The sequence below is a fragment of the Balearica regulorum genome, chromosome 1 (genome assembly GCF_011004875.1).
Source record: "Balearica regulorum gibbericeps isolate bBalReg1 chromosome 1, bBalReg1.pri, whole genome shotgun sequence".
NCBI classification, from domain to species: domain Eukaryota; kingdom Metazoa; phylum Chordata; class Aves; order Gruiformes; family Gruidae; genus Balearica; species Balearica regulorum.
Genome location: NC_046184.1, coordinates 57,618,554 through 57,640,901, shown reverse-complemented (window position 1 = coordinate 57,640,901; position 22,348 = coordinate 57,618,554). Strand labels below are relative to the sequence as shown.

The following is a 22,348-nucleotide window of genomic DNA, read 5'->3' as shown; positions in this document are numbered from 1 at the left end:
CGACCGCTCACCCAGCTGGGGAAGGATGGCCGATTGTCGCCATTGTATGTCCCCACTCCATCCTCCCACAAAGACTCGTGTCCCCCCGCAAAAAGGGAACAGCCTGCTATTTGTGACCCCCCGCCACACACATGTGAGGGCTGAGCTGACGTCCCCAAAGCACCTGGTGGGAAGCAAAAGGGGGGGGGGGGCAGAGGCATTGGGCTGTGGGGTACTGCTGCTGAGCCTGTTTCGAGCCCAGTGCTCCCCCTTTTCTCCTTGGTGTCCTCCCCCCGCGTCTCTTGCAGTGTCCCTCCTTGTCCCCATAGTGTTCTCCCCGGTGTCTCTCCTTGTCCTCTGATGTTTCTCCCTATGTTCCTCCTTGTGCCTCCCCAAATGTCCCTCCCTGATCCCAAGCATCTCCCCAAGTGTCCCATCCACATTCCCTGATGTTGCTCTGAGTGTCTCTGCCCTGTCCCTCCATGTCTTCCCGGTGTCCCCAGGTGCTCCTCCTTGACCTGCTGTTGTCACCCTGCAGTGCCCCTCCTTGTCCCTACCCAGTGTCCCCCCAAATGCTCCTCCTTGTCCCCCAGTGTCCCCACCCAATGTCCCCCCAAATACTCTTCCTTGTCCCCCAGTGACACCCCCCCACAGCATCCCCTCCAAGTGCTCCTCCCTGTCTCCCAGTGTCCCTCCCCAGTGTCCCTCCCTGTCCCAGCCCGTCGGCCCGGACCGGGGGGGGGGGGGGGGGACACACGGGGACACCGACGGCGGCGGGCGGGTGGCGCGCGCGCGCGGCAGTCCTCCCCACGGTCCGCGCCGCGCCTTTAAAGGGTGCCTGCGGCGGGCGCGGCCGCAGAGGCGGCGGCGGCGGGAGTAGCGGTGCACCGGAGGCAGCACCGGCACCGCTGCGGTTGTTACCCACCGCTCCTTTCCTCAGCCTTTCCCCGCCCAGGGGCGGGGGTCCCGGGCGGGCCAGGCTTCCCACCGTGAGGGGATAGCGTGGCGTCGCAGGGCGAAGCAGTAACCATGACGGAGAGCCCGATCCCAGCCCCGGCTCCGGCCACCAAACCCAAGCGGGCCAGGGCAGCGCGGCGGCCGGCGGCCCACCCCACCTACTCGGACATGATCACGGCGGCCATCCGGGCTGAGAAGAGCCGCGGTGGCTCCTCCCGCCAGTCCATCCAGAAGTACGTGAAGAGCCACTACAAGGTGGGCCAGCACGCCGATGTCCAGATCAAGCTCTCCATCCGGCGCCTGCTCGCCGCTGGCGTCCTCAAGCAGACCAAAGGGGTCGGCGCCTCCGGCTCTTTCCGCCTGGCCAAGGCTGACAAGGCGAAGAAGTCCCCGGCTAGGAAGAGGAAGAAGGTGTCCAGGAAATCCATGTCACCCCGGAAAGCGGCTAGGCCCAGGAAAGCCAAGTCACCGGCAAAGAAGCCCAAATCTGCTGCCAGGAAAGCCAGGAAGAAGTCGAAGGCCAGCCCGAAGAAAGCCAAGAAACCAAAGACTGTTAAGGTCAAGTCACTGAAGGTGTCCAAGCCCAAGAAGGCAAAGCGGTCGAAACCCAAAGCCAAGTCCGGTGCCCGGAAATCACCCAAGAAGTGAGAAGTCTAGAGGTGTTTTGGTACTCTCCCCGCTGGTTTCTGTAAATAGCTTTTGCCTTTATTTTTACCCATTTCTATTGCATTTTATAAAGAATTGATCTATTCCTGTCTGGAAATACCTAAAACAAAGCAGTTAATGAAAGAAAAAAGGAACGTATTTGATACGGGGAGTTCCAGTTTTTAAGAGTTACTTGTCTGGGTTTTTATTTCATTGTCTCAGAAATTTCTTGCGTGTGTCTAATGTGTTTGGGGTTTTTTAACACTGGGCTGCTTGTTGTGTGTTGGGAGTGATGGTGACTCTGTCTGTCTGCTGAGGCCATGCAGGATTTCAATTGCTAATCCTGACCCAGCTCCCAGGGGGTTGTGCATTTGCTGGGGCCGGGCAAAGACCCTGCCTGTATTGGAGGGGAAGCAGGAACGTACGGCTGCAAGAGCAGCAGCCTTCTCGGCAGGAGGAAAAGAGGGTCCCTGCTTTCTCCTCCACCAGCCTGGCTCCAAACCAGCGGCCGAGGCGACGTGTGCTGGGTGTGAGGTCTGGCTGGTGCTGGAGATGATAACCACCTGGCCGGCTGGGCAATGGGGCTGCCCCCCTGCCTGCAGAGCTGCCTCGGCACAGCTGGGTGGTGGCAGGGACAGGATGGAGGAGGGGGAGCAGGGACAGCGTCTGTCCATACTTGCTTTCAAGGAGTTGGATGTGTCCAGCAAGCGGGAAGGGGTTGATGCCCAGGGAGACAGGACAAACATGGCTATGAGCGGCTTTGCTCCCTGGGGAGGAACGGGCAGGGCAGTGGGCAGCTCCGCAGGCCGGCTGGGGGGGGCAGCCAGGGCAGGGTGAGGGGGGACTGCTGGCTGTCACCCCAGGGCACTGGCTGTGTGCCCAGTGGGGACTAGCACGATTCCAGGCCCTGCCTGACCCTGCCAGAGCCCCTCCCCAGGCAGGGCTGGGCGGTCCTGATAGATGGGGCTGGCGGGGAGCCTGTGGGCCGGCCCTGCTCCTCAGCAGGGTCTGAGCCTCAGGGAGGAGGTGCCTAATCCCCCTTGGCCGGAGACCTCTGAACTCTTTGGATGTCAGGATCCACAAGCACCTGGGCCAAGAGCTCCAAAATCCCAGGGGCTGTGGGTGCCCATTCCCCTTGGGCTTGCTGTGCTTAAATCCCGTGGGCCCGGAGTCTTCATCCTTCCAGATGGTAACTCCCAGATCCATTGGCCTGATGATCCTAAATTATTTGGACAGATGGTGCCTGAGCCTTTCAGCCATCGAGGATTCCAAGTCATGTAGTTCAGGGTACTGAAATCCTTGTCCTGGAGGCACCTAATCCCTTTGGGCTCTTGTTCCTAAGACCCTTGGACCAAAGGCTCCCAGACCACCTAGGCTGAGGGCCTTAAACCCTTTTCAAGAGCGTGGTGCCTAATCCTCCTGGACATGAGGGGTCTAAACCACTCTGGTCACAGGATCCCAAATCAGCTATAGTGGAGGATGGAGATGCCTGATCCAGCTGGACTCTTGGTGTCTAAACCCGGTGGGTCTGTGGATCACAAACCCCTTCGGCCAAAGATGCTCAAATTCCTTGGGCTTGGGTACCTAATCTCCTTCAGCTGGTAGGTCCTAAACCTCCCACACCAAAAGATCCTTGGTCACCTCAACTGGGTGCACCCAAATCCTATAGACCCTTGGTTCATTACCCCCTACCATGTGGTAGGCACCCATAAACCACCTAGATGTGAGGATCCAAGTCACCTGTCCCGAAGACCCCAAATCCCTTAGGTGGAAACACCTAATGCTCTTGGGCTTATTGATCCTCAAGGACCATGATTCCCTCTTGCTCCAAAATCCCTCTGGCCTTAGTACATCACACACACACACACACACCCGCTACGGTTCCTAAATCCCATGGATGAGGTTCCTCTAAATCCTTGAGCTCCTTCAAGCTGTAGAAACCAGGAGGTGGGGAAGGGGGCGGAGCCACAGCGACGCCCCGCCCCTCCCCGCAGGCCAGGGGGCGGGTCCCCGGCGGCCAATGGCCATTGGCCGCCGGGGACCCGCCCCCTGGCCTGCGGGGAGGGGCGGGGCAGCGGGATGTTGCGCGGCGCAGCGGTGCGGTTGCTGCGGGGCGGCGGCGGCGGGACCGGGACCGGGATCGGGATCGGGATCTCCCGGGCCGCTTCGGGAACGGCGGTGGTTAAGTTCCGCCGTCGGTTAGAGAACGAACTTAAAGACATCCGAGGTGCCGGTACTTGGAAAAGCGAGCGGATCATCGCTTCTCCCCAAGGTCCCCACCTCCGCTTAGAGGGTGGAGGAGCCGGTGAGTACGGGGCGGCGGGGAGGACTCTCGGGTTTCTTTTCCCCCCGGTACGACGACCGTGCTTCTCCCTCTTCTCTCTTCCCGCAGGGATCCTCAACTTCTGCGCCAATAACTACTTGGGGCTCTCCAGCCACCCCGAGGTGATCCGCGCTGCCGTAGAGGCACTGGAGAAGTTCGGCGCCGGGCTCAGCTCCGTCCGCTTCATCTGCGGTACCCAGGTACCGGGCACCGGGGCAGCATCCCCTGCTCCAGGGTAGCCTTTCTCAAGGGCCTTGTTCAGACTCGCATATGTGCGTAGAGCTAAGATACGTGTGGCTAGGCAGAAAAAAAGCCTGCTGAGGCCCCGCTAGCCAAAGATCTGGAAATGCACCAACTTAAACCATTAGAACTCCTCAGAGAGCAAAGCAAAGAAACATCCCTCTGAATTCAGAAAATGAATGTCTTTTTCTCCCCCTTAAGGCTCAGAATTACAGTGAGCCTGACTTGAAACGGCTCTGTCAAACCCACCCCGGTTTATCCCCGCTGGAGCCCTTTCAGAGCCCCAGCTGGTGAAGTGCAGAGAAAACTCAGAGCTGCTCTCCGTGGGTGAGGAGCTTGGCGTCTCCCTGCTGCGCTTTTGGCCTCCAAACCCATAACCGCATTTTAAGGCCGCATCTGCAAACACTTTCTGAACAGCACTAACTTCTCCCACGCACGCACACCTTTTCTGCATAAAACCTGGCAGTTTCCTCCCCTTGCAGTCAGCGTCTAATGGCAGCGGGCAAGCAAGAACTTGTGCTGCCCCACTGGTGATGCTCGCTCCTCTCCTCTCTTTAGAGCATACACAAGGACCTGGAGGAGAAGATCGCGCGTTTCCACCAGAGGGAAGACGCCATTCTCTATGCCAGCTGCTTTGATGCCAACGCTGGTATCTTTGAGGTTCGTAGGGCTTTCCTTGTGTTGTGTGTGGAGGAAGGAGGTGACACAGCTGCCATGCTTTCCAGAGGCTCTGATGTGACCTCTGTGCCACAGAGAAGATGGGACCGACCGCTGGTGGAGAACCCTGACTTGGTGCCCTTGGACTGGGGGAGCCATGCGGAGCTGTTTAATAAGCCCTCACCTCCTCCTTCCCCAGCCAGCTCCAGCTTTTGGGGAGGTCTGTCCTTTTCCTGGGAGGTCTGTCCCCCCGGAAGCATAAGCGAGAAGAAGGGGTGATTCTGCAGGCTTGCTAGGGAAGAGGAGGGAGGTTTTGAGCTCAGGAAGCCGCAGGCAAGTGCCTGGCCTAAGGAAATCAGGGAATAAGGTGGCTGGGAAGGAAAGCGGAAAGTTTAGCAGTGCCAGGAGAGACGTGGCAGCTGCAGTCAGACGCAGCTTTGTCCTCCGCACTGAAAGAGGCTGGAGGATTTCAGTGAGGTGGCGCCCTGGAGCAAAGGATGATCCTTTCTGTTTGGTGCCGTCAGGCCCTGCTGACCCCGGAGGATGCAGTGCTTTCAGATGAGCTGAACCATGCCTCCATCATCGATGGGATCCGCCTGTGCAAGGCTAACAAGTACCGCTACAAGCACATGGACATGCAGGACCTGGAGGCCAAGCTGCAGGACGCGCAGGTATGGAGGTGTGCCCCAGCCCCAACGCAAGGGTGCTCATTTGGCTGTGCTACCTGCGCAGTAACTAGCCCCAAAGGGCGAGCTGTGCCTTTTCCCATGCAATAGGCATAATTTTTGTCAATCGACACAGGCAGGCACAGATAGGCAAGGTGGGGAAGCAGCAGGTTGCAAGCAATGCCCCGTTTTGTTAGATATATCCACTATATAGGAGTTGGGCTGTGTCCCAGTCTCCTTTGCCAGCCCCTCTCCACGGGGTGACATCTTCACCCCGGGGATGCCACTTTCCTTCTCACAGAAACATCGTCTGCGGCTGGTGGCCACTGACGGTGCCTTCTCCATGGATGGTGACATCGCGCCCCTGAAGGAGATCTGCCAGCTGGCGCAGAAGTATGATGCCCTGGTCTTCATCGATGAATGCCATGCCACAGGCTTCCTGGGACCCAATGGCCGGTAAGGGGCTGTTTCACCCCTGTTTCTCCCCCCGCCTCCGATCCCAGCTACCTCTGAGGCAAGGCCAAAGGTGGTGATGACTGACATGGTTTTGTGCGGGAACTCCTGGAGCCACCATTTCTTGAAGGCTTTGCGCTCCACCTTTGCTTCAGCCCTCCCCTCCTGGTGATATATCCCTTCTGGGTACCTGAGGGGATTGAAGGGAGATATTTGTGCAATGACCCATCCCAACATGACAGCCTCTTCTCTGTGTGTAAGGAATGGTGTGACCATCTCATCTACCTCTCTTGGCAAGCAGTTGCTCTTCCTGATTTCCAAGTCCTTCTCCTCTCAGTTATCACTTTCAAATGCTTGGGGTCTTGGGGTTTTTTGTGGATGTAGCTTGCACAGTTTGATTAATTCCCTCAGGGCAGCTTTTTCCTCCATCCCTGGAGATCCTCCAGGTGCCAAGCAGTGCGTTTGCTGCAGGTGTTCACTGAGAACAGATGCTTCACATGCTTGTTTTGTTCAGGCACATGAGCACCAAGCCCTCCATTACATGGTCCTTCCTGCTGTCTACTGGAAGGTAGAGACCTATGTGAGACAACACCTGTAGGAATGAGCAATGGGTTCCTCCTCAGATGGAAGGATAGTGCAGGAGAGGACAAGAGGAGAAAGTCATCTCTAAAAAAGCCAAAAGCTGCTCTAGGAAGAGCTCCCTTCTAGCTCTTTCCTCTATAGGCAGATCTCATGTGAGAAGCTGGGAAGTTCACATCAAGCTGTGAAATGGGTGAGAAGTGGGAACTAAGTAAGAAAACTTGCCTCGTTTTCTCACCAAGGTCATGGCAAATGTTTCATCCTGGATCAAAATGATGGTGCAAGAGGCATCTTTTAAGATGGCACTTCATCACTAACAAGAGGGGTGGTCGTGCTGAGCTTTAATATATTCCAGACCTTGTAGCTGTACTGAGCTTTCTCAAATTTGAGTCTTCATAAGGAAGAAATCATAGATTACAAGACAAACAGATCATCCTAACTTCCTTGGGGCATGGTAGCCATCCTGTGAGTTGAGGTAGATTTTGTCACTCTGTCCCACTGGGCTCTGCGGTCCTACCAGCTGCAAAAACAACTGTTTGACTGTACTGGGCTTGAGGAAGAGGGAACCGTTACCAAGTGCTTCATGAGTTGTGCTAGTTTCATTGTGAACTTGATGCTGTTGTCTACAACACTGTGTTTCAAGAGAGTCAACAGCTGGGTGGCCATGCCCTGTCCTGCCTTTTTGGACTGGAGGACTTGAAGCTGCAGAGCATGTTTGCCACATCCAGTCGGTTCCACTAGTGTAGTCCTTGATGCGAGCGCTTTAGACCTGTGTGCATTTAGGGCAGCACATCAGCGATGTGCACAGCCCACCTCAAAGGACATCAGCTACTCTAGCCAGGCAACTGTTTTTCCCTGGTGTATGATAATGCTGTGGCATGTCAGAGGCGTGTGCAAGACCTACATCAATGGTTAGTGCTCTGTTTGGACTAATTAAACTTCTGTGTGGGAAATTTGAGCACTCTCCCATCTGGAAGAGATGAAGAACCCACGCTCTTACCTCGAGAGATCCCAGCTTAGCCTTTCTGCAGGAGAAGGGAAGGTCAACACTTGGGTTAAACAAGCGCAGGGATTGTTCTTCCTTTACCAGAACGGGGAACACCAGAGACTTGGATGGTGGTGCCTTGTTTTCCTTGAGGCATCAGGTGTAGACCGGCTTCCCTGGTGCATGCTAGCATGGCTGATAATGGACATTCCTTTTTCTACAGGGGTACTGATGAGCTCCTGGGAGTGATGGACAAAGTCACCATCATCAACTCCACCCTGGGAAAAGCTCTTGGAGGAGCTGCAGGTAAAGGCATTTCCCTGTCTAAAGCCCTCCACACTCTGAAGAGCTCCACAGCATTGCTTTGATGTTTCCTTGTCCCGCCTAATGACACAGCAACAAATGCATGCTGTCCTCTTCATACCTGGTGGTATGAAGCTCAGGCTGGGACCCTGCTACAGGGTCAAGGGAGGCCCTGCCATGTGCTCCTTCTGCTGTCATCTTCCCCATGCGTTTGCTTTTGGGGTCAAGATGGAAACTCTTGGTAGAAGGCATCAGCTGTGATTTTTTTTTTTAGGCCTGGTTTGTACTGAAATTCCTGCTATAGGTGACAGGTTGGCTTTATCAAGGGCCCCCCCTCTGAACAGGTCACCCTGGGGGTTCCTTGTCCATTTCTCTGTCCTCCATCTGCAGGTGGGTACACAACTGGCCCCAAACCCCTCATTGATTTGCTCCGCCAGCGTTCCCGCCCGTACCTCTTCTCCAACAGCCTGCCCCCCGCCGTGGTGGGCTGTGCGTCCAAGGCCCTGGACCTCCTCATGGAGAGCAATGCCATTGCACAGTCCATGGCTGCCAAGACCCAACGGTGAGTGGGCCATATTGGGGAGGGAGCAGAGTTCGTTGGGAATGAGTTGTCCGTATGTGTTTATTCACCCCCCCCCCCAGTGATATCCGTGAAGGCAATTTGCAAGTCATGTCCGGGCGTGCTCAGGGGACATCGCAGGATCTGCCTCTGTGTGTCAGATGTGTGGGCAGATGTGTCACAGCTGGATGCTCTGTGAGCTGGGACGCATCTGTCCCTCGAGCAGCTGCAATTCCCTGGAGTTGAGCAGGACATAGGAGGAGGTCACTCCAAAAAGAGAGATCCCTTCCCTGCACAGGAGATGCACGGTGGAGCAGAACCACACCCAGCCCTCCGCGGCCAGGGCTCCTAGGGAAAACCAAGGCAGCAGTCCCCAAGGATGGGGGTGACGAGGTTTTATTCATCCTTTCATTCTCTTCACCAGGTTCAGAAGCAAGATGATGGCAGCCGGCTTCACCATCTCGGGGAAAGACCACCCCATCTGTCCTGTCATGCTCGGGGACGCTCGGCTGGCTGCAGTGATGGCTGAGGACATGCTGAACAGAGGTGAACCGGGGAGGGAGCTCTGGAGGCAGACATGTGTCTTGAGGGAAGGGATAGCCGGTGGTGGTCCCATCACTGTCCTTCCACCAGAGCATGTTCCTGCATGAAATCTGTTATTTCTATACCTTCCAGCTGCAAGTGTCCTCCTTTCTCTTTCGGGGGGAGATGTTTACATTAGCCATCTTGTCCTGCCATGCTGGACTCCATCCCCATCACTGGCCCTAACCCTCATTTCTGTCCTTGGGAGCAGATGCCATGTGAAAGCCCCAAAGCCTGGAAACAGTTATTGAGAGGGGAGGGAGGATCCAAAAGCCTTTCTGTCACCTAGTACCATCCCAGCCTCCTTCCCTCCCAGCCAGCTCCAACGCTTCATGCGTTTCCTCCCCAGGCATTTATGTCATTGGGTTCAGCTACCCCGTGGTCCCCAAGGGAAAGGCCCGCATCCGCGTCCAGATCTCAGCCGTGCACAGCGACGAGGACATCGACCGCTGCGTGGAGGCTTTCACCGAGGTGGGACGGAAACACGGAGCGCTGCCTTGAGGGGCCAGCAAATACCTCCAGCGCCCTCCCTGCCCGTGACCAAGTGCCTGTGCCAGGGAAAAAAGGCCTGAGCAGGACCAGTCCTCAAGACATCGCAGCCTGCAGGAGGCTGTGGCTGTTGCACTGAGCTGGCAGTGGCACTGGCAACCAGCTCTTCTGTAATTAAAGGTGTCCTGCAATGCAGTGGATATTTGCCCAGCTCCTGTTTTCTCATCTGGGAGCTGCAGCCCACCCCCATCCTCTCTCGCTGTGACCCCTGAAGCCTCAGTCTAGGCGCTGAAGTGCTGCAGCTCCTGCTCTCTCCTGCCCATGGTTGCTGGCATGCCCAAGGCTGTCTACTTGTTCCACCTCTCCTGCAGGTACAGCAGCATCACTCCATCAGATCTGCCTGCTGTAATTCCCCACTGAGGCAGGGGGGTTCTCAAACCCTTGGCAACCTGTGCCACCAGCAGCTGGTTTGGGAAAGTGGGCATAGGCTGGCCAAAGCTCTGGTCCTCCTTTCTCCCCTTCCCACTCTCAGGTGTTGGGTGTGAGGCTTCCTTGGTCCCCAGGGCCGGCTCTAAAGCTTTGCCCATCACTGCAGCGCTCCCCAACCTGCCCTAGGAGCTGCATCTTGCCCCAGAGAGGTCGTCGGGCAGCGGGTAAGCTGGGGTGGCAGAGGCCAGCAGCATGGTGAGAGGGCCTGCATCTGCCTGGGGCTGAGGCCAGGAGCAGAGCAGGTGACAGAAACCTGTAATTTCCCTCCATCAGCTGCAATTTTCACACAGCAGAGAGCACGCAGCAGGCTGGGAGGTCTGGATTTGTTCCTCCAAGCCATCTGGGATAGCGGTTTAGCACTTAGGCAGGAACAAGTGAGTCCTAGGCATTTCAGGATTGCTTTGTTTGCATTGGTTTTGCTGCAGATGAGAAATCATGTCCTGCTGTCTGCCCACGTGCTGAACTGAGTACCAGCTGCCTGCAGCCGCGGACAGACTCCAGCTGAAATGAGGGTGCGCTGTGCTTGGGTGCTGGAGCACTGACTCACATCAGCAAAGACCTGCTCCAAAAACGCTACCTGCCTTCAGGTGGCCAGGGAGCTATAGGGCAATAACGTGTCTAACCTGAATGAGAGCAACTGCAGAAGAACACAGAAGTTAATCCAGGGTTGCAGGGCTTTACAGGATGCAGAGGGCAGGGGAGAAATGCATTTTCCACAGGGCTGCTGCCAAACCTTGTTAGAGCACCTGGTAGTGTAATTGTGTGCCAATTTTATTTAATTTTCCGTCTCCACAGGGCCCTGAGCTCAGCCTGCTGATAAAATACGATACGGAGTTCCCTCTGTGTGGTGCCAGGCCCTCATGGTGCTGCAAACTCTCCCCCCCTTATCAACAGGCAGTATTTTGGGAATGGGGGGTGTAATGGGGAAAGGGCAGGGGCTTGTGCTGAGACCTCTCTTGTAACCTGCAGGCGATGAACCTTCAGCCAGATGGGCTCTGGTACAGGGGGAAGTGAGTCCCTAAACCGAATCATTGCTGGTTTGAGCTGGATGCGTGTGCATGCCCCTGCTCCCCACTATTTTCACTCCTCCATTGCACACCTGTACCATGCACCCCCATCCCTCCATCCTGCTGGTTACCACCCCAGGCCTTGTCCTCTCCCCTGGGCTTCTGCAGGCCCTGTTGATGTCTCTGCTCTGCTCAGGGCAACCAACCCAAGCAGTTTAATCGTGCTCCAGCTTTCAAGTCCCCTCTCAATAGATGAGCAGTCATACAGATATCTCGCTGCTCAGTCGCAGCAGCAGCCTCCCTCCCCCGCGATGCACACACTTGTTCTTGCATGCACATATGTGCTCCCCTCTTCTCCTCCTCCTCCTCTCCTCGCCAGGCGTCCTGACCTCCCCCTCCCCTCCATCTCTCCCAGGTCCCTCAGCAGCTGACCCCCGCACTCCTGCTGCTTCTCCACCTGCTTCAAGGCCGAGTTCTGCAGCAGACTGCGGTTTGCACAGTGGCACAGGACGTGCTGGAGCCCAGGGAAGGCAGGAGGGTCAGGAGATGGCACACTGGAAATGAATAATGCAGCGCCCATTGACTGCAGGTGCTGTGTTAATACTACATTCCCACGCAAAGCCTCCAGCTCTTTATTTCTTCAAGGCTTCCCAACCTTGGTCTGATCGGGAGATCTTTGCAGCTTTTAGCCCAGAAAGCAGAGGACTTTTTGCTGGGTGGGATGTAAAGTCAGAGCCATTTCTCAAGGATGCAGTTCCTCGCTGACTCACCCCAGATCCTGTGTAGTGATCTGCCAGGTCCTCCTCGTCCCAAGCCAAGCCACCACCCTCTACACCAAGTGGGATAGGTGTGGGATCCCCATGTCTTTCCTTTTTTATCTCCAAGTAGGGGAGTGTCCTGTCCCATCCCATTTCCATACACCCCCACAGATGCTTCCAGTCCTGAGTCACTGTTGCCCCCCCACCCCCAACTTCTTCCACCCACCCAGCTTAATAACCTGTTGCAGCCACAAGCCTGCCCATCTTCCCGCTGACATCCTCCAGCCCCTCTCCACACCGCAGTTTCCACCCCAGGTGCAACCCACCTCCCCCTGCCCCTTTCCCACTGGCATCCCTCTGCCCTTCCTCCCTGCCCATGGCCCTGCCCAGGCAGGCAGAGATGCCCCAGCTTGGAACAAGCCCACTGGGGCTGATACAAATGGGGTCTGAACCTGCCATCAGGCACTACAGTTTTCCCCTGCATCCTTTGCTGGAGATGAGATAGATAGATAAATGCTGCACAAGGGCCTCTGCCGGCGCTAACGCCTCCCCACGCTGGGGGGGTGAGGAGCAAAGCAGCTACGTCCCTCCAACCCAGGGGCTTCGGCGAGAAACAGCAATGCCCGCAGCCACTCCCTGCTTTCCTTCTGGAAGTTTATTTCTCCGTTTGGGGGATTATCCCCCCGGCTCCTTGGCCCCAGGCAGCCGCTTGCTTCTTCAGGCCATTTGGCTGCAAGAACAGGAGTTGGGGGGGGTCTCTGAGCAGCTCCCCGCAGCCTCCTCATCTGCAGGAGCACTTGCAGGCGGCCACGACTGGGTAGGGGATCTGCCGCCAGGCGCAGTGCGGGGGGCCGGGGGTCTGGGGGGCCCAGCAGTGCCAGGCCAGCAGCTTGATGTGGGTGAGCTGCGCAGGGCGGCAGGTCATGCCGGGGGGCCAGGAGCAACCGGGGCCGGTCTTGCAGGCGGTGTGGCGCACCCAGCGGGGCCAGAAGACAGGTCCCAGGTCGACCCATGTGGAGGTGAGGCGGCAAGCAGCCCGCTCCACCAGCCACTGCCGCAGGCGGCGGGCCAGGACCCCCGGCAGCTCAGGGGGCAGCCCAGGGTCGGGGGACAGCAGCGCGGGCAGCTCCAGCCCCTCCACCTCCCGCCATAGCTTGCGGCGGTAGCGCCCGGCGCCCTCTGCCAGGTCCCGGCTCAGGGACTCCAGGTTCTCCTCAGGGACGCTGCCATTGCGGCCCCGGGGCTCCTCGGTTGCCATCCAGAAGGGGTCGAAGGCCGAGCCCAGGAGCCGGCGCAGCCGCCCGGGCCGCAGATGCCGGGGCTTGGGGGAGTAGCGGTAGTCCTCGGGGGAGAGCGAGAGGCTGTAGGGCCGAACCGGGGCCGAGGGGCGGCTGCGTAGCAGGTGGGCGGCAGGGTCGGCAGTGCCAGACGGTGGTAGCGGCGCCTCCCGGGGTTCCTCCAGAGGTGGTGGCGGGCCCAGGGCACCCAGCGGTGGGAGCAGGCAGAGGAGGAGGAGGAGGAGGCGGCAGCCGTGGTGTGGTCCCTCCATGGCAAGCGGTGCTGCGGCGGGCTGCAGGCTGGTGCTCTGCCGCATCCCCCGGTTATCACCACGTCCCGAGGCACGGCCTTCCCCTTTTCCCTGGTTACAGCGGCTGATAGCGAGACGGCGGGGACACCCCGCTCCCTCCCGCCGGAGGGGCAGACAGGGAGGGGAGGCTGCTCTATCCCTCCCGCCAGGCCCAAGGCTGCCACAGGGGCATTGGGGCTGCTGGGGAGGGGAAGGGGACAGAGCCTCCTTCTCCCCCTCTACACCCTGCCCCATCGTTGGAAGAGGACCTTCCCAGCGAAAGGAAGCTGGTGGCCTTCACATCTTGCCGGGAAAGGACCACCAAGCTGCGCTCTGCCTCAGCACACCTGGAAGTCCACAGGGCACGGGTCCCGTCACGGAGGTGGATGTGGCGGCAGGGCAGGAGAGCTGCCTGGGTCACTGTCACCTCTCAGCACATCAGCCGGCACGCGTGCTGTCCTGGGCAGTGGTGAGGGAACCTCTGGAGATGGCCTCCCTGGATGGCTTGTCCTCCCTCCCCACATGGCAGTGCCCTGGCAATGCTGGTGGAAGGCAGATCTGGGCTGGATGGAAACCAAACCTGCTTTCTCCTTCTTCCCCGTGTCAGACACTGTGAGAGAGACTTGATCTGCTCTGTGCCGTGCTACTAACAATTAATTAATAACAGCTAGTAATAGCAATTAATTGCTTGTGCTCCAGAAGGTTTAGTCTCAAATCCCAAGGGCAGGGCAGGGGCCAGGCTCACCATGGTGGGATATTCATGTTCCCTGGAGGTGTGGGGCAGTGCGTCCTGAACACCCAGTGTCAAGGGGTGTCCACAAGACCCGCCGGGGTCCGTGGGACCCTGCCCCCCTCCATCCTCCCTCTCCCACCAGAGAGCAGGGGGCTTTTTCTCCACTGTGCCCTTCTCGCTGGAGCGGGGAGCAGCCGAGCCTGCGGGAAGGCTGGGCAGAGAGGAGTTAACTGCAAACCCAACCTCAGGGAGAGGGGAAAAAAAAAAACAGAGATCAATGGATCAGCAGCAAGAGCAGAGGGAGGGAAAAGGGGGAGACAGAGAGAGGAAGGAGAGGAGCTCCAGAAGGAGAGAGACGAGTGTGGGAGCCAGGAGAAGAAAGAGCAGAGCTGGCGGCCGGCAGGGAAAGGCAGGGGAGCACCAGGCAGGGGTGACGGCACTGCCCAGACAAACTCTTCGGTGGCCTGCGTCCTCCTCGCTGCTGCTGCCTGGGCTGGACCAGAGGTGTGCCCTGAGCCAGCGGCCAAGCTGCAGGCCTTTCCTCACAGAGGTGAGTGCTGGCTTCCCAAGGAAGGGGCAGCCTTGGGTTCCCTGAGCAGGGACAGGACAGTGCCCAGAGATGCCCCGCTGCCCAGGTGCGAGTGCGTGCCCAGAGGGCGACCAGGGTCCTCTGCTTAAGCAAGGAGATCCCACGGGGCCAGGACGGAGGACCCAGATAGTTACCAGGAGGACAGAGGGGACCGCAGTCCCAGAGAGGCAGGGACGACCTTTCAGTGCGATACAGAGAGGCTGCTGGGAAGGAGAAGTAGTGTGAGCTGAGGGGTGGGGGAGTGTGGGGCAAAGGAGCTTGCACGACCCAAAAATCAGTTAATTGCATGTCAACAGTTGCTAGATAACAGTATCTTTCCCTCTTGGTTGCTGCTCAGCGAAGGACAATTTGTTCTAATGATAGCATAACAAGGAGAAGACACTTTGGGAGATAGGCTGTTGGTGTTCCCTGCCTGAGCACAGTGTTACTCAGGGCTGGAGGAAGTTTTGCCACAAATCACAATACCTTGAGCTGCAGTAATAATTACGCTCCTTCATAATGATCATCATGTTGTGTTTCAGGCAGCTGTAAGGTCTCCCCCCTTCTCTCCTAGCTGCCACCGTACAGCCCGTGACCACCTCTCAGCATGAGGAAGAGCTGCTCTGAGTCACCTCTCCTCTGTGGAGCACAATTAGTGCAAAGGGAGCAAGGGTCTGCCAGCTCAAGGGTGGAGGTGGGCCCACCTTAAGGAGCTCCCTTGGGGCCAGAGTGTGGTGCTGCTGCTGCAGGGCATCATCCAGGCATCAGGTCCCTGCTGCTGGAGGTCGCACAGCCCTGGGGTGAGGGTACCAGAACCACTCACAGTCCCTATGGCCTTGTGTGCCTCGCTGAGCCCTGTTGAACACCAGCCAGGACTTAGACTTGCAAAGCAAGCGATCCCAAGAGGTTTAGCGGCTTTGGGATTGTAGGAGGAATGTAGGGGAGGTCAGGCGGCAGGGCAGGAGGTCCTTCAGGGGGCTGGGAGCACAGGGGGTGCTGTGGTGGGGACATGAATGCGGGCAGGAGAAAGGAGCTTTGGCTCCACTTGAGCCAGGCAGATGTGGGCTGACTGATCCCAACAGCATTCTTGCCAGTGATGTCACGAGGATCTTAATGTTATCATTTAACCAGCTGGTTGGGATTGGTATCTGGGAGAAATGTGGGTGTCAGAAAAAGGCCGGGATCAGGCACCTTAGGGCCAGAGCTCTGGTGGCCACTGTGATCAACACCGAGCAGCACCCGCTTGCCTATGGCCATGCACAGATGCTGTGTCTCCCTTTCTCCCCTCGCAGGTCCCTGCAGTCAGATGGGGAGATGCCGGGAGGCTGGAACGGATCCTCTGACAGCCCAGAGCTGCGAGCTGCAGGGATTATCGTGCCCGTCATCTTCTCCCTCATCTTCCTCCTGGGCACTGTGGGGAACGGGCTGGTGCTGGCCGTGCTGCTGCGGAATGGCCAAGTCAAGTACAATACCACCAACCTCTTCATCCTTAACCTGGCCATGGCCGACCTGTGTTTCATCATCTGCTGTGTCCCCTTCCAGGCCACCATTTACACCCTAGATGGGTGGCTTTTTGGGGCCTTTGCCTGCAAGGCTGTGCATTTCCTGATCTACCTCACCATGTATGCCAGCAGCTTCACCCTGGCCGCCGTCTCCGTTGACAGGCAAGTATCCCCTCCCTTTTGAGTCCCTCAGCTCCGGGGCAATGTGTCTGCCACCCTTGAGCTAAGGGGTGGGAGAAAGGCCAGTCCTTACCCTGTTGAGTGTTCTGTAAGGAGCAGGTGGGGTCTCCCCAGAGGCAGGGTCAGCAGAACCAGCCTCCCTATCTCCCCATGCCCTCTTCCAGCACCGAGCCCATCTCTTGGCCTGGTTACCCAGCCCTCACTTAGGGAGGAGTGTAGGCACACGCTAAGGCTTGGTGTCCACCATGCAAAACCAAGAACTGCAAAACCTTAGGGCAGCAATGCACCAGAGGAGAAAGAAGCAGTACTCTGGATCCTGCTCCTGTCCTTCTCTTCCCTGGTTCAAGAGGCATGCTGCTTGCCTTTCCTGAGCTAGCACAGCAGAGTGGGCAATGGAGATCTCAGACCCACTGTTGAGATGACCCTGATCTCTATGTGAATTCACCGTAACCCTTCCTAGGAAGAGATGGGGAGGGGAAGAGATGGGTGGCTGCGTGAGAAGAGGTGCACAGATGGCAGGTCCACGGGGCAGGGGGGCAACAAGGTATTGTCTCACCCACGTTGTGTTTGGTCTCTTCTCTGTCCTCTCCTCACCAGGTACCTGGCCATTCGCTATCCGCTGAAGTCCCGGGATCTCCGTACCTCCCGAAATGCAGGAGTGGCCATTGTAGCGATCTGGTCACTGTCGCTGGTCTTTGCAGGGCCTTACCTCAGTTACTACCAGATTGTCCATTACCACAGGGTGCCCATCTGCATCCCCATCTGGGAGGACCAGCGCCGAAAGATTCTGGACATCCTCACATTTGTCTTTGGATACCTCCTGCCCGTGACCGTGGTCAGCCTGGCATATGCCAGGACCATCAAGTTCCTGTGGACCTCTGTAGACCCCATAGAAAGGATCTCAGAGTCCCGGAAGGCCAAGCGTAAGGTCACCAAGATGATTGTGGCTGTGGCCATCCTGTTCTGCCTGTGCTGGCTGCCCCACCACCTGGTCATCCTGTGCTTCTGGTTTGGCCACTTCCCCTTCAACCAAGCCACTTATGCTTGCCGCCTGGCTTCCCACTGCCTTTCATATGCCAACTCCTGCCTCAATCCCATCGTCTATGCCCTCATCTCCAAGCATTTCCGCAAGCGTTTCAAGCAGGTCTTCACTTGCCTCTTCTTCCAGAACAAGACCAGGAAGAAGAAGAAGAGAGTTGGAAAGAAAGTCCACGTGGTCAATGTGGGCAAAGGTTTCACTAACAGCACCAGAGGTTTCTATGGAGGCAACACTGAGGTGACCCAGGTCCCAGAGGAAAACACCAGGAAGAGGGACCCTGAAGGCGCCAGTCATGATGCCAGACCATGGACTCACCAGCTACAAGATGCCATGATCTCTGTGCAGAAAGAGTATCTGGAGGAGCAAAGTTTGGCAACAGCTGGCCATCCCCTAGCCGTGACCCTTCCAAGAGGAACTGAGGAGTTTCTGACTGTTCATTACAGGTGAGCAAAGTGAAGAAGCCTCTTTTCCAGCCTGTGAGTAACCACTCCATTCCCAAATGGGCAGAACACTGTGGGGCAGAGGGGAATGGACACAGCAGAGCCACCAAAACCTTCCGTAGCAATGGTTAACCCATTGTCCCCACTCACCTTCACTCACTGTCCCAAGGCATTCATATAGGAATGGCCAATCCACCCATACAAATGCAGAGTGGAGTCACATGTTAATGTGATGCCAAATGACCTAGGTGTTGCATTCCTGCAAGAGGTTTTAAGGTCACCGTTTCCCAACTTCCTAACTCGCTAATTTTGTGCAGCACCTTGAAACTCTAAGAGGGAGACCACTAAAATGAAACCATCCTGCTAGAAAATCCAGGTTGTTAAAGGCACATCAGAGCATGGGTGGGAAGGGTGGAGAGAGTGCATGGGGACCTGAGTGTCAATAGGGTAGCTGGCAGCCTCTCTCCCTGGCAGGGCTGGGGCGCTGTGCCCAGCCTTGAGTGGTAAAACACTGTCCCCTGCCCACATGTCCTTTTCCCATGGTCCAAGGGCAGCCCTGGTCCACCTCCATCCCTTTCCCTAGCCCCTATATCCAGATCAGAGGGCCTTTGCCACACTGTCTCACATATAAGGAAGTCAGATGCCTGTGCCAACAGCTTGATGATGCAAGCTCTGCGGCAGTCACTGGTCATACTCACGCAATTTATGCCATGGCAGCTGAAGATTGGAAAGGCTTGTGTGCTGACACGTCTGCGTGCCTCCCCTCTGCACCTGTGGCTTCTCTGACGTTCAAGGAGGAAAGGACCATCTGTCCAGTCTCTTCCCTCCACCCTGCCCACCAGAAGTACTCACTGGAGGATGTTTCCTAGAGCTCTGTCCCACCTGGCTTTAGCTCTTACAAGCAAATCCTGCAGGATGCTGTCCCACTTCCTAATGCTGCTTGCAGTTCAGAAATATTTCCTGATGACCATCCCCAGTTCTTCCTGAACAGACCTGGTAACTCCTCCTTCCACCATGTTGTTCCACCTGATCTGCCCCTGTGCTCACTTTCTGTTTGCCTTTTGCAAATTCCTGAGGGATTGCTGCCTCTTCTTTGATCTTTGCTTGCTACTCGGAGTTTCATCCCTTCCTTCTGGGGCTGAAGGACCTGTTGTTTTCTGAGCAATGACATTATTCATTGATATTAGCCCCATGTGTGTGGTTTACTGACTTGGCCAAACAGTTTTTTCCACATGATGGTGAGTGAATTGATGGCTGTCACCAAAGCTGAAGAAAATAGCTAAGCTGTAAAATGAGCTGTGGAGCCAGGTGACAGTTGTGGTAAGGTGAAGGAGAAACAGACCCATGTGCGCTTATTTCAATCCTGTCTCCTCAGTGCCCCTTTCTGCCTGATGGAGAAGGTTTCTAGGAGAGTGTGAGGCCAACACCGCTCAGCAGGTTGGGACATCTTCCAAGACGGCCGCTGCTGTGGGATTGCTGTGGGACCCATGTCTGCCTGGGAGCAAAACTTTGCCCTGCTCTGTCCCCTGCTGCCCCGAGCAGCCGCAGAGAAGCCTTTGGCTGTGGGAGCAGCTCAACACCTCACAGCAGAGCCAAGCATCCCCCCAGCTTGACCGTGGGAAGGATGGGAAGTGCTGTGAGGATGGTGTGGTGGGACAAAAATCACGTTCACCGGGTGTTGGAATTTCTTCCCTGCTTGACTTGAATAAACCCCAGTAATTTCCTTTGCCTGCCGCGTTTGCTGTGTGCTGGATACAATCTCTGCCCGGCATGGGGCTCTACAGGTGATGGAGGCTGTATGAGTCTTCTGACCACAGTCTGGTGCTCCCAAGTCACTAGCAGGGTGTCATTTGTTTTATTTGACTTTGCAGACACTGCAGAAGTGTACAAAAGGAGCAAAGCTGAGGGGTTTAAGATGGATCCAGCACTGCTGGATCATAGGAGAGGGAGAGATAGGAGCAGAGAGAGGGAAAAGGAGGGATGGTGAGAGGACAGATGGGGGGGGCAATATAAATGATAAATGTGTGGTGGGAGTCATCCCAGGGACAGAAAATGGCAGTGAGAAGGCAGGACGAAGGAAGGGGCTAGAAGTAGAGGGCAGAAGGGAGAACGAGAAGGCGTGAGGGAGGTGGGAAGCAATGTACTGGCAGAGCACCCACATTTTCGCAGGAGCCTTCTCCCCACCCCAGCAGCATCACGCTGCTCCAGAGCTGAGGTGAGCATCGCTCAGCACATCAGCTTTCTCCAGTATTTTTCTGCATCATCAGGCTGCCAGAGAAGCCCAGAAAAACACCATCCAAGTAAGGCCTTTGATCAGCCTAGCGCACACGGGAGGGAGAGAGCCGGTGGGATTTGCATTGCTGCAATGCCGTGATTTACCGCGGTGCCTGGCAGAGCCAGGCCCAGGCAGGTGGCTGACTTCACACAGCTCCGGTTTTGTCACGTAGTCGTGACATCAGTAGAGAGAGGAGAGGGACCGAGCGGGATACTCAGCTTCTCCAGTGTGTCAAGTCAACGTGCCACAGGTAATCACGGCCACCTGAGGCCATCCTCTGCGGGGATGAGACAGCTTCACCATGGGGACACAAACTCTGTGATGCCACCTGCTTTGTGAGTGCAAGCGGGACAGATCCTGCTGCATTTGCCAGCACAGGCATAGCCCCTGAGCATCTGTCCTGTGGCTTGGGAGCTTTTGGTGATGCTGTAGGATAAGCTCAGGAATAAGAAGGGAACAAAGACAAGTCACCTGAGAGACTGGGAGAGGGGAAAGGGACTGCTTTTGCTGGCCAGGCAAGCCCTGAGGAAGGGAAAGGGACCGGCTCATGGAAGGACCTCCATGGTGAGAGGCAAGGGAGAAATCTCCATTAGCATCACACTTCCTGACCACATCCTAGGGGCTTCTCTTTCCTCCAGGAGAGGCCAGGATCGTCAGGCCCACACCTTATGTCCAGTGAGATGGTTTTCTGTTGGCAGCGAAAGAGATGAGCGTGCTCATTCAGATCCGTTAAACTGAGCTCAAGCCCTACAGAGCTCCTCAGCAATCTCCTCTGCAATCCTGCCTGGAATGCCTTGGCTGCAAATCATCAGACCTGCCTCTGTCCCAGCTCAATATTTACAGTAAACTTTACATGATTGCATCAGTTGTGCTTTCCCTTAATTACATATAGCATATAATTAGTGCTGTGTGGGGCTCCAGAGTGTCTAACTCATAATGTGAAGCAGATCTTCACCCGTAATGCCTTAAAAGCAGTGAAAGAGGGAAAGCTTGGCAGAAAGTGTTTAGTGAAAGCAGTGACATTGTGGGACACTCCAGACTTCCATGCTGAAGCTGGGAAACAGTTACAGATCTTCATGGCAGCAGTAGGTTTCAGAGCGAACACCTGAATGAGGCAGATCATTCTCCTTCCACGGCAGTTCACTTCCCCCAGCCCCGCTGCCCACAGCCAGCATGTGCATGGAGATATCCCTCCCAGCAAAACCCTGCAGGCTGACTCTCCAGGTGGAGACACAAGGACTGGGTGCTACAGCCATCTCCGTAGCCTGGAAATTTGCAGGGATCACACTGCTTGCTTTCTAGCTAACTAGAACAACGAGGTAGCTAATTCTGGGGAGCCCCAGCCAGCAGAGAGGACCCTTTTACTGCCATCCCACTGATCATCGGGAGCTGATTGCCAGCATGAGCCTGCGTCAAACGCGAAGTTGTTGGAGGCTGCACAGCCTTGTCAGTGGTGTTCTGAGCCCCACATGGGCTGCAGAAGCTACCAGTGTCCTCACTTGTCCCCATGCACGGTGGGATCTCGGCAAGGCAGCTGTGGTCTGGGTCCAAAGCAAAGGGGGTTTTGGACCCATCCTTGTCCTTCGACACTCTCAGTGCTGTAGGTGTTGTACAGCAGGGCTGGGGATCATCAGGCAGCAAGAGCTTGCAGAGCTGTGGTGTGCGTGAGCAGAGCCATGAGCCCCCCCCTTTTTTCTCTTCTCTTTCTGTCCCCTGCTTCTGCTTGCGTAAATCTTCTGTCATTGCTCTGTCCTGCCTGCTCTTAAAATTCCCAGGCGATGTGGTATTTCTAACCCTTGCTGAAGCTGTTGCATGCCTTACTAGAGCTCAGCTCCAAGGACACCCCTTTCCCCATACGGAGGCCAGCCAAAGTGCTGCACTGGGAATTATTTTTCTTTTTTCATTCAAGTGTTTGATGTTGCTTTCTGCACCTTGAGCCTCCCTCATCTCCTATCCTTGTTTCTGATTTCTCCGCTCCCTTCCTCTGTAGTGGCTGATGCTCCTCTGCAGCCAATGCCTTTCGGCAACATGTCCAGAGTGCTTTGCCTACCTTCCTGGGGATGGCTAGTCCTGCAGCCGCCCTTTGCATGCGATGCCGTGGCTGGTGACCAGCTCATATGGCCACAAGCAGCCTCCAGGTAACACGGATATCTGCATCGTTTCTGGGGGTGAGGCCCCGCTTCACAACCCAAAGCATCAGAGGGAGAAGGGAACAGCGGTCAGGAGCAGTGATGCAGCACAGCCGGATGCTGACTGTTCTTGACCACTTGCAGCCGGGCTGTTGCTCACCCCTGATCCTGTTCCTCCTGATCCCAGCTTGCAAAGGAAGTGGATGAGGTCCACTCTCTTCACGTTAAAGTGAAGCCTAAATAAA

At 56.5% G+C, this 22,348-nt stretch overlaps 4 protein-coding genes across 5 annotated transcripts; 3 read left to right on the top strand and 1 right to left on the bottom strand.

Moving 5' to 3' along the window:
• Nucleotides 1-842: 842 nt before the first annotated feature.
• On the top strand, nt 843-1,767 carry H1-0 (H1.0 linker histone). The gene has a single exon (XM_010302568.2). The coding sequence runs from the start codon at nt 1,009-1,011 to the stop codon at nt 1,582-1,584; it is 576 nt and encodes a 191-aa protein (XP_010300870.2). The 5' UTR covers nt 843-1,008; the 3' UTR covers nt 1,585-1,767.
• Nucleotides 1,768-3,638: 1,871 nt separating this feature from the next.
• On the top strand, nt 3,639-9,614 carry GCAT (glycine C-acetyltransferase). The gene is made up of 9 exons (XM_010306067.2): nt 3,639-3,886; nt 3,974-4,104; nt 4,703-4,804; nt 5,326-5,472; nt 5,768-5,922; nt 7,707-7,789; nt 8,177-8,348; nt 8,770-8,891; nt 9,277-9,614. Exons 1-9 carry the CDS (start codon nt 3,661-3,663, stop codon nt 9,426-9,428), a joined length of 1,290 nt encoding a protein of 429 aa, XP_010304369.2. The 5' UTR covers nt 3,639-3,660; the 3' UTR covers nt 9,429-9,614.
• Nucleotides 9,615-12,270: 2,656 nt separating this feature from the next.
• LOC142600059 (noggin-like) lies at nt 12,271-13,349 on the bottom strand. The gene has a single exon (XM_075742871.1). The coding sequence runs from the start codon at nt 13,262-13,264 to the stop codon at nt 12,452-12,454; it is 813 nt and encodes a 270-aa protein (XP_075598986.1). The 5' UTR covers nt 13,265-13,349; the 3' UTR covers nt 12,271-12,451.
• A 2,488-nt stretch (nt 13,350-15,837) lies between these two features.
• GALR3 (galanin receptor 3) lies at nt 15,838-18,715 on the top strand. 2 transcript variants are annotated; one of them, XM_010298234.2, is made up of 2 exons: nt 15,838-16,202; nt 16,818-17,706. In XM_010298234.2, the coding sequence occupies exons 1-2, from the start codon at nt 15,853-15,855 to the stop codon at nt 17,704-17,706; spliced, it is 1,239 nt and encodes a 412-aa protein (XP_010296536.2). In that variant the 5' UTR covers nt 15,838-15,852. The 2 variants fall into 2 exon arrangements, with proteins under 2 accessions (XP_010296536.2, XP_075598985.1); XM_075742870.1 differs by lacking the exon at nt 15,838-16,202 and adding an exon at nt 18,417-18,715 and having other exon boundaries at nt 16,649-17,702.
• The last annotated feature ends 3,633 nt before the right edge of the window (nt 18,716-22,348 follow it).

Coding starts and splice junctions, on each gene's coding strand:
- LOC142600059 (XM_075742871.1), bottom strand. CDS start 13,264: ATGCGGCAGAGCACCAGCCTGCAGCCCGCCGCAGCACCGCTTGCCATG.
- GCAT (XM_010306067.2), top strand. CDS start 3,661: ATGTTGCGCGGCGCAGCGGTGCGGTTGCTGCGGGGCGGCGGCGGCGGG. Junction 4,105..4,702: donor GCTTCATCTGCGGTACCCAG/GTACCGGGCACC, acceptor TCCTCTCTTTAG/AGCATACACAAGGACCTGGA. Junction 8,892..9,276: donor TGAGGACATGCTGAACAGAG/GTGAACCGGGGA, acceptor TTTCCTCCCCAG/GCATTTATGTCATTGGGTTC.
- H1-0 (XM_010302568.2), top strand. CDS start 1,009: ATGACGGAGAGCCCGATCCCAGCCCCGGCTCCGGCCACCAAACCCAAG.
- GALR3 (XM_010298234.2), top strand. CDS start 15,853: ATGCCGGGAGGCTGGAACGGATCCTCTGACAGCCCAGAGCTGCGAGCT. Junction 16,203..16,817: donor GCCGCCGTCTCCGTTGACAG/GCAAGTATCCCC, acceptor TCTCCTCACCAG/GTACCTGGCCATTCGCTATC.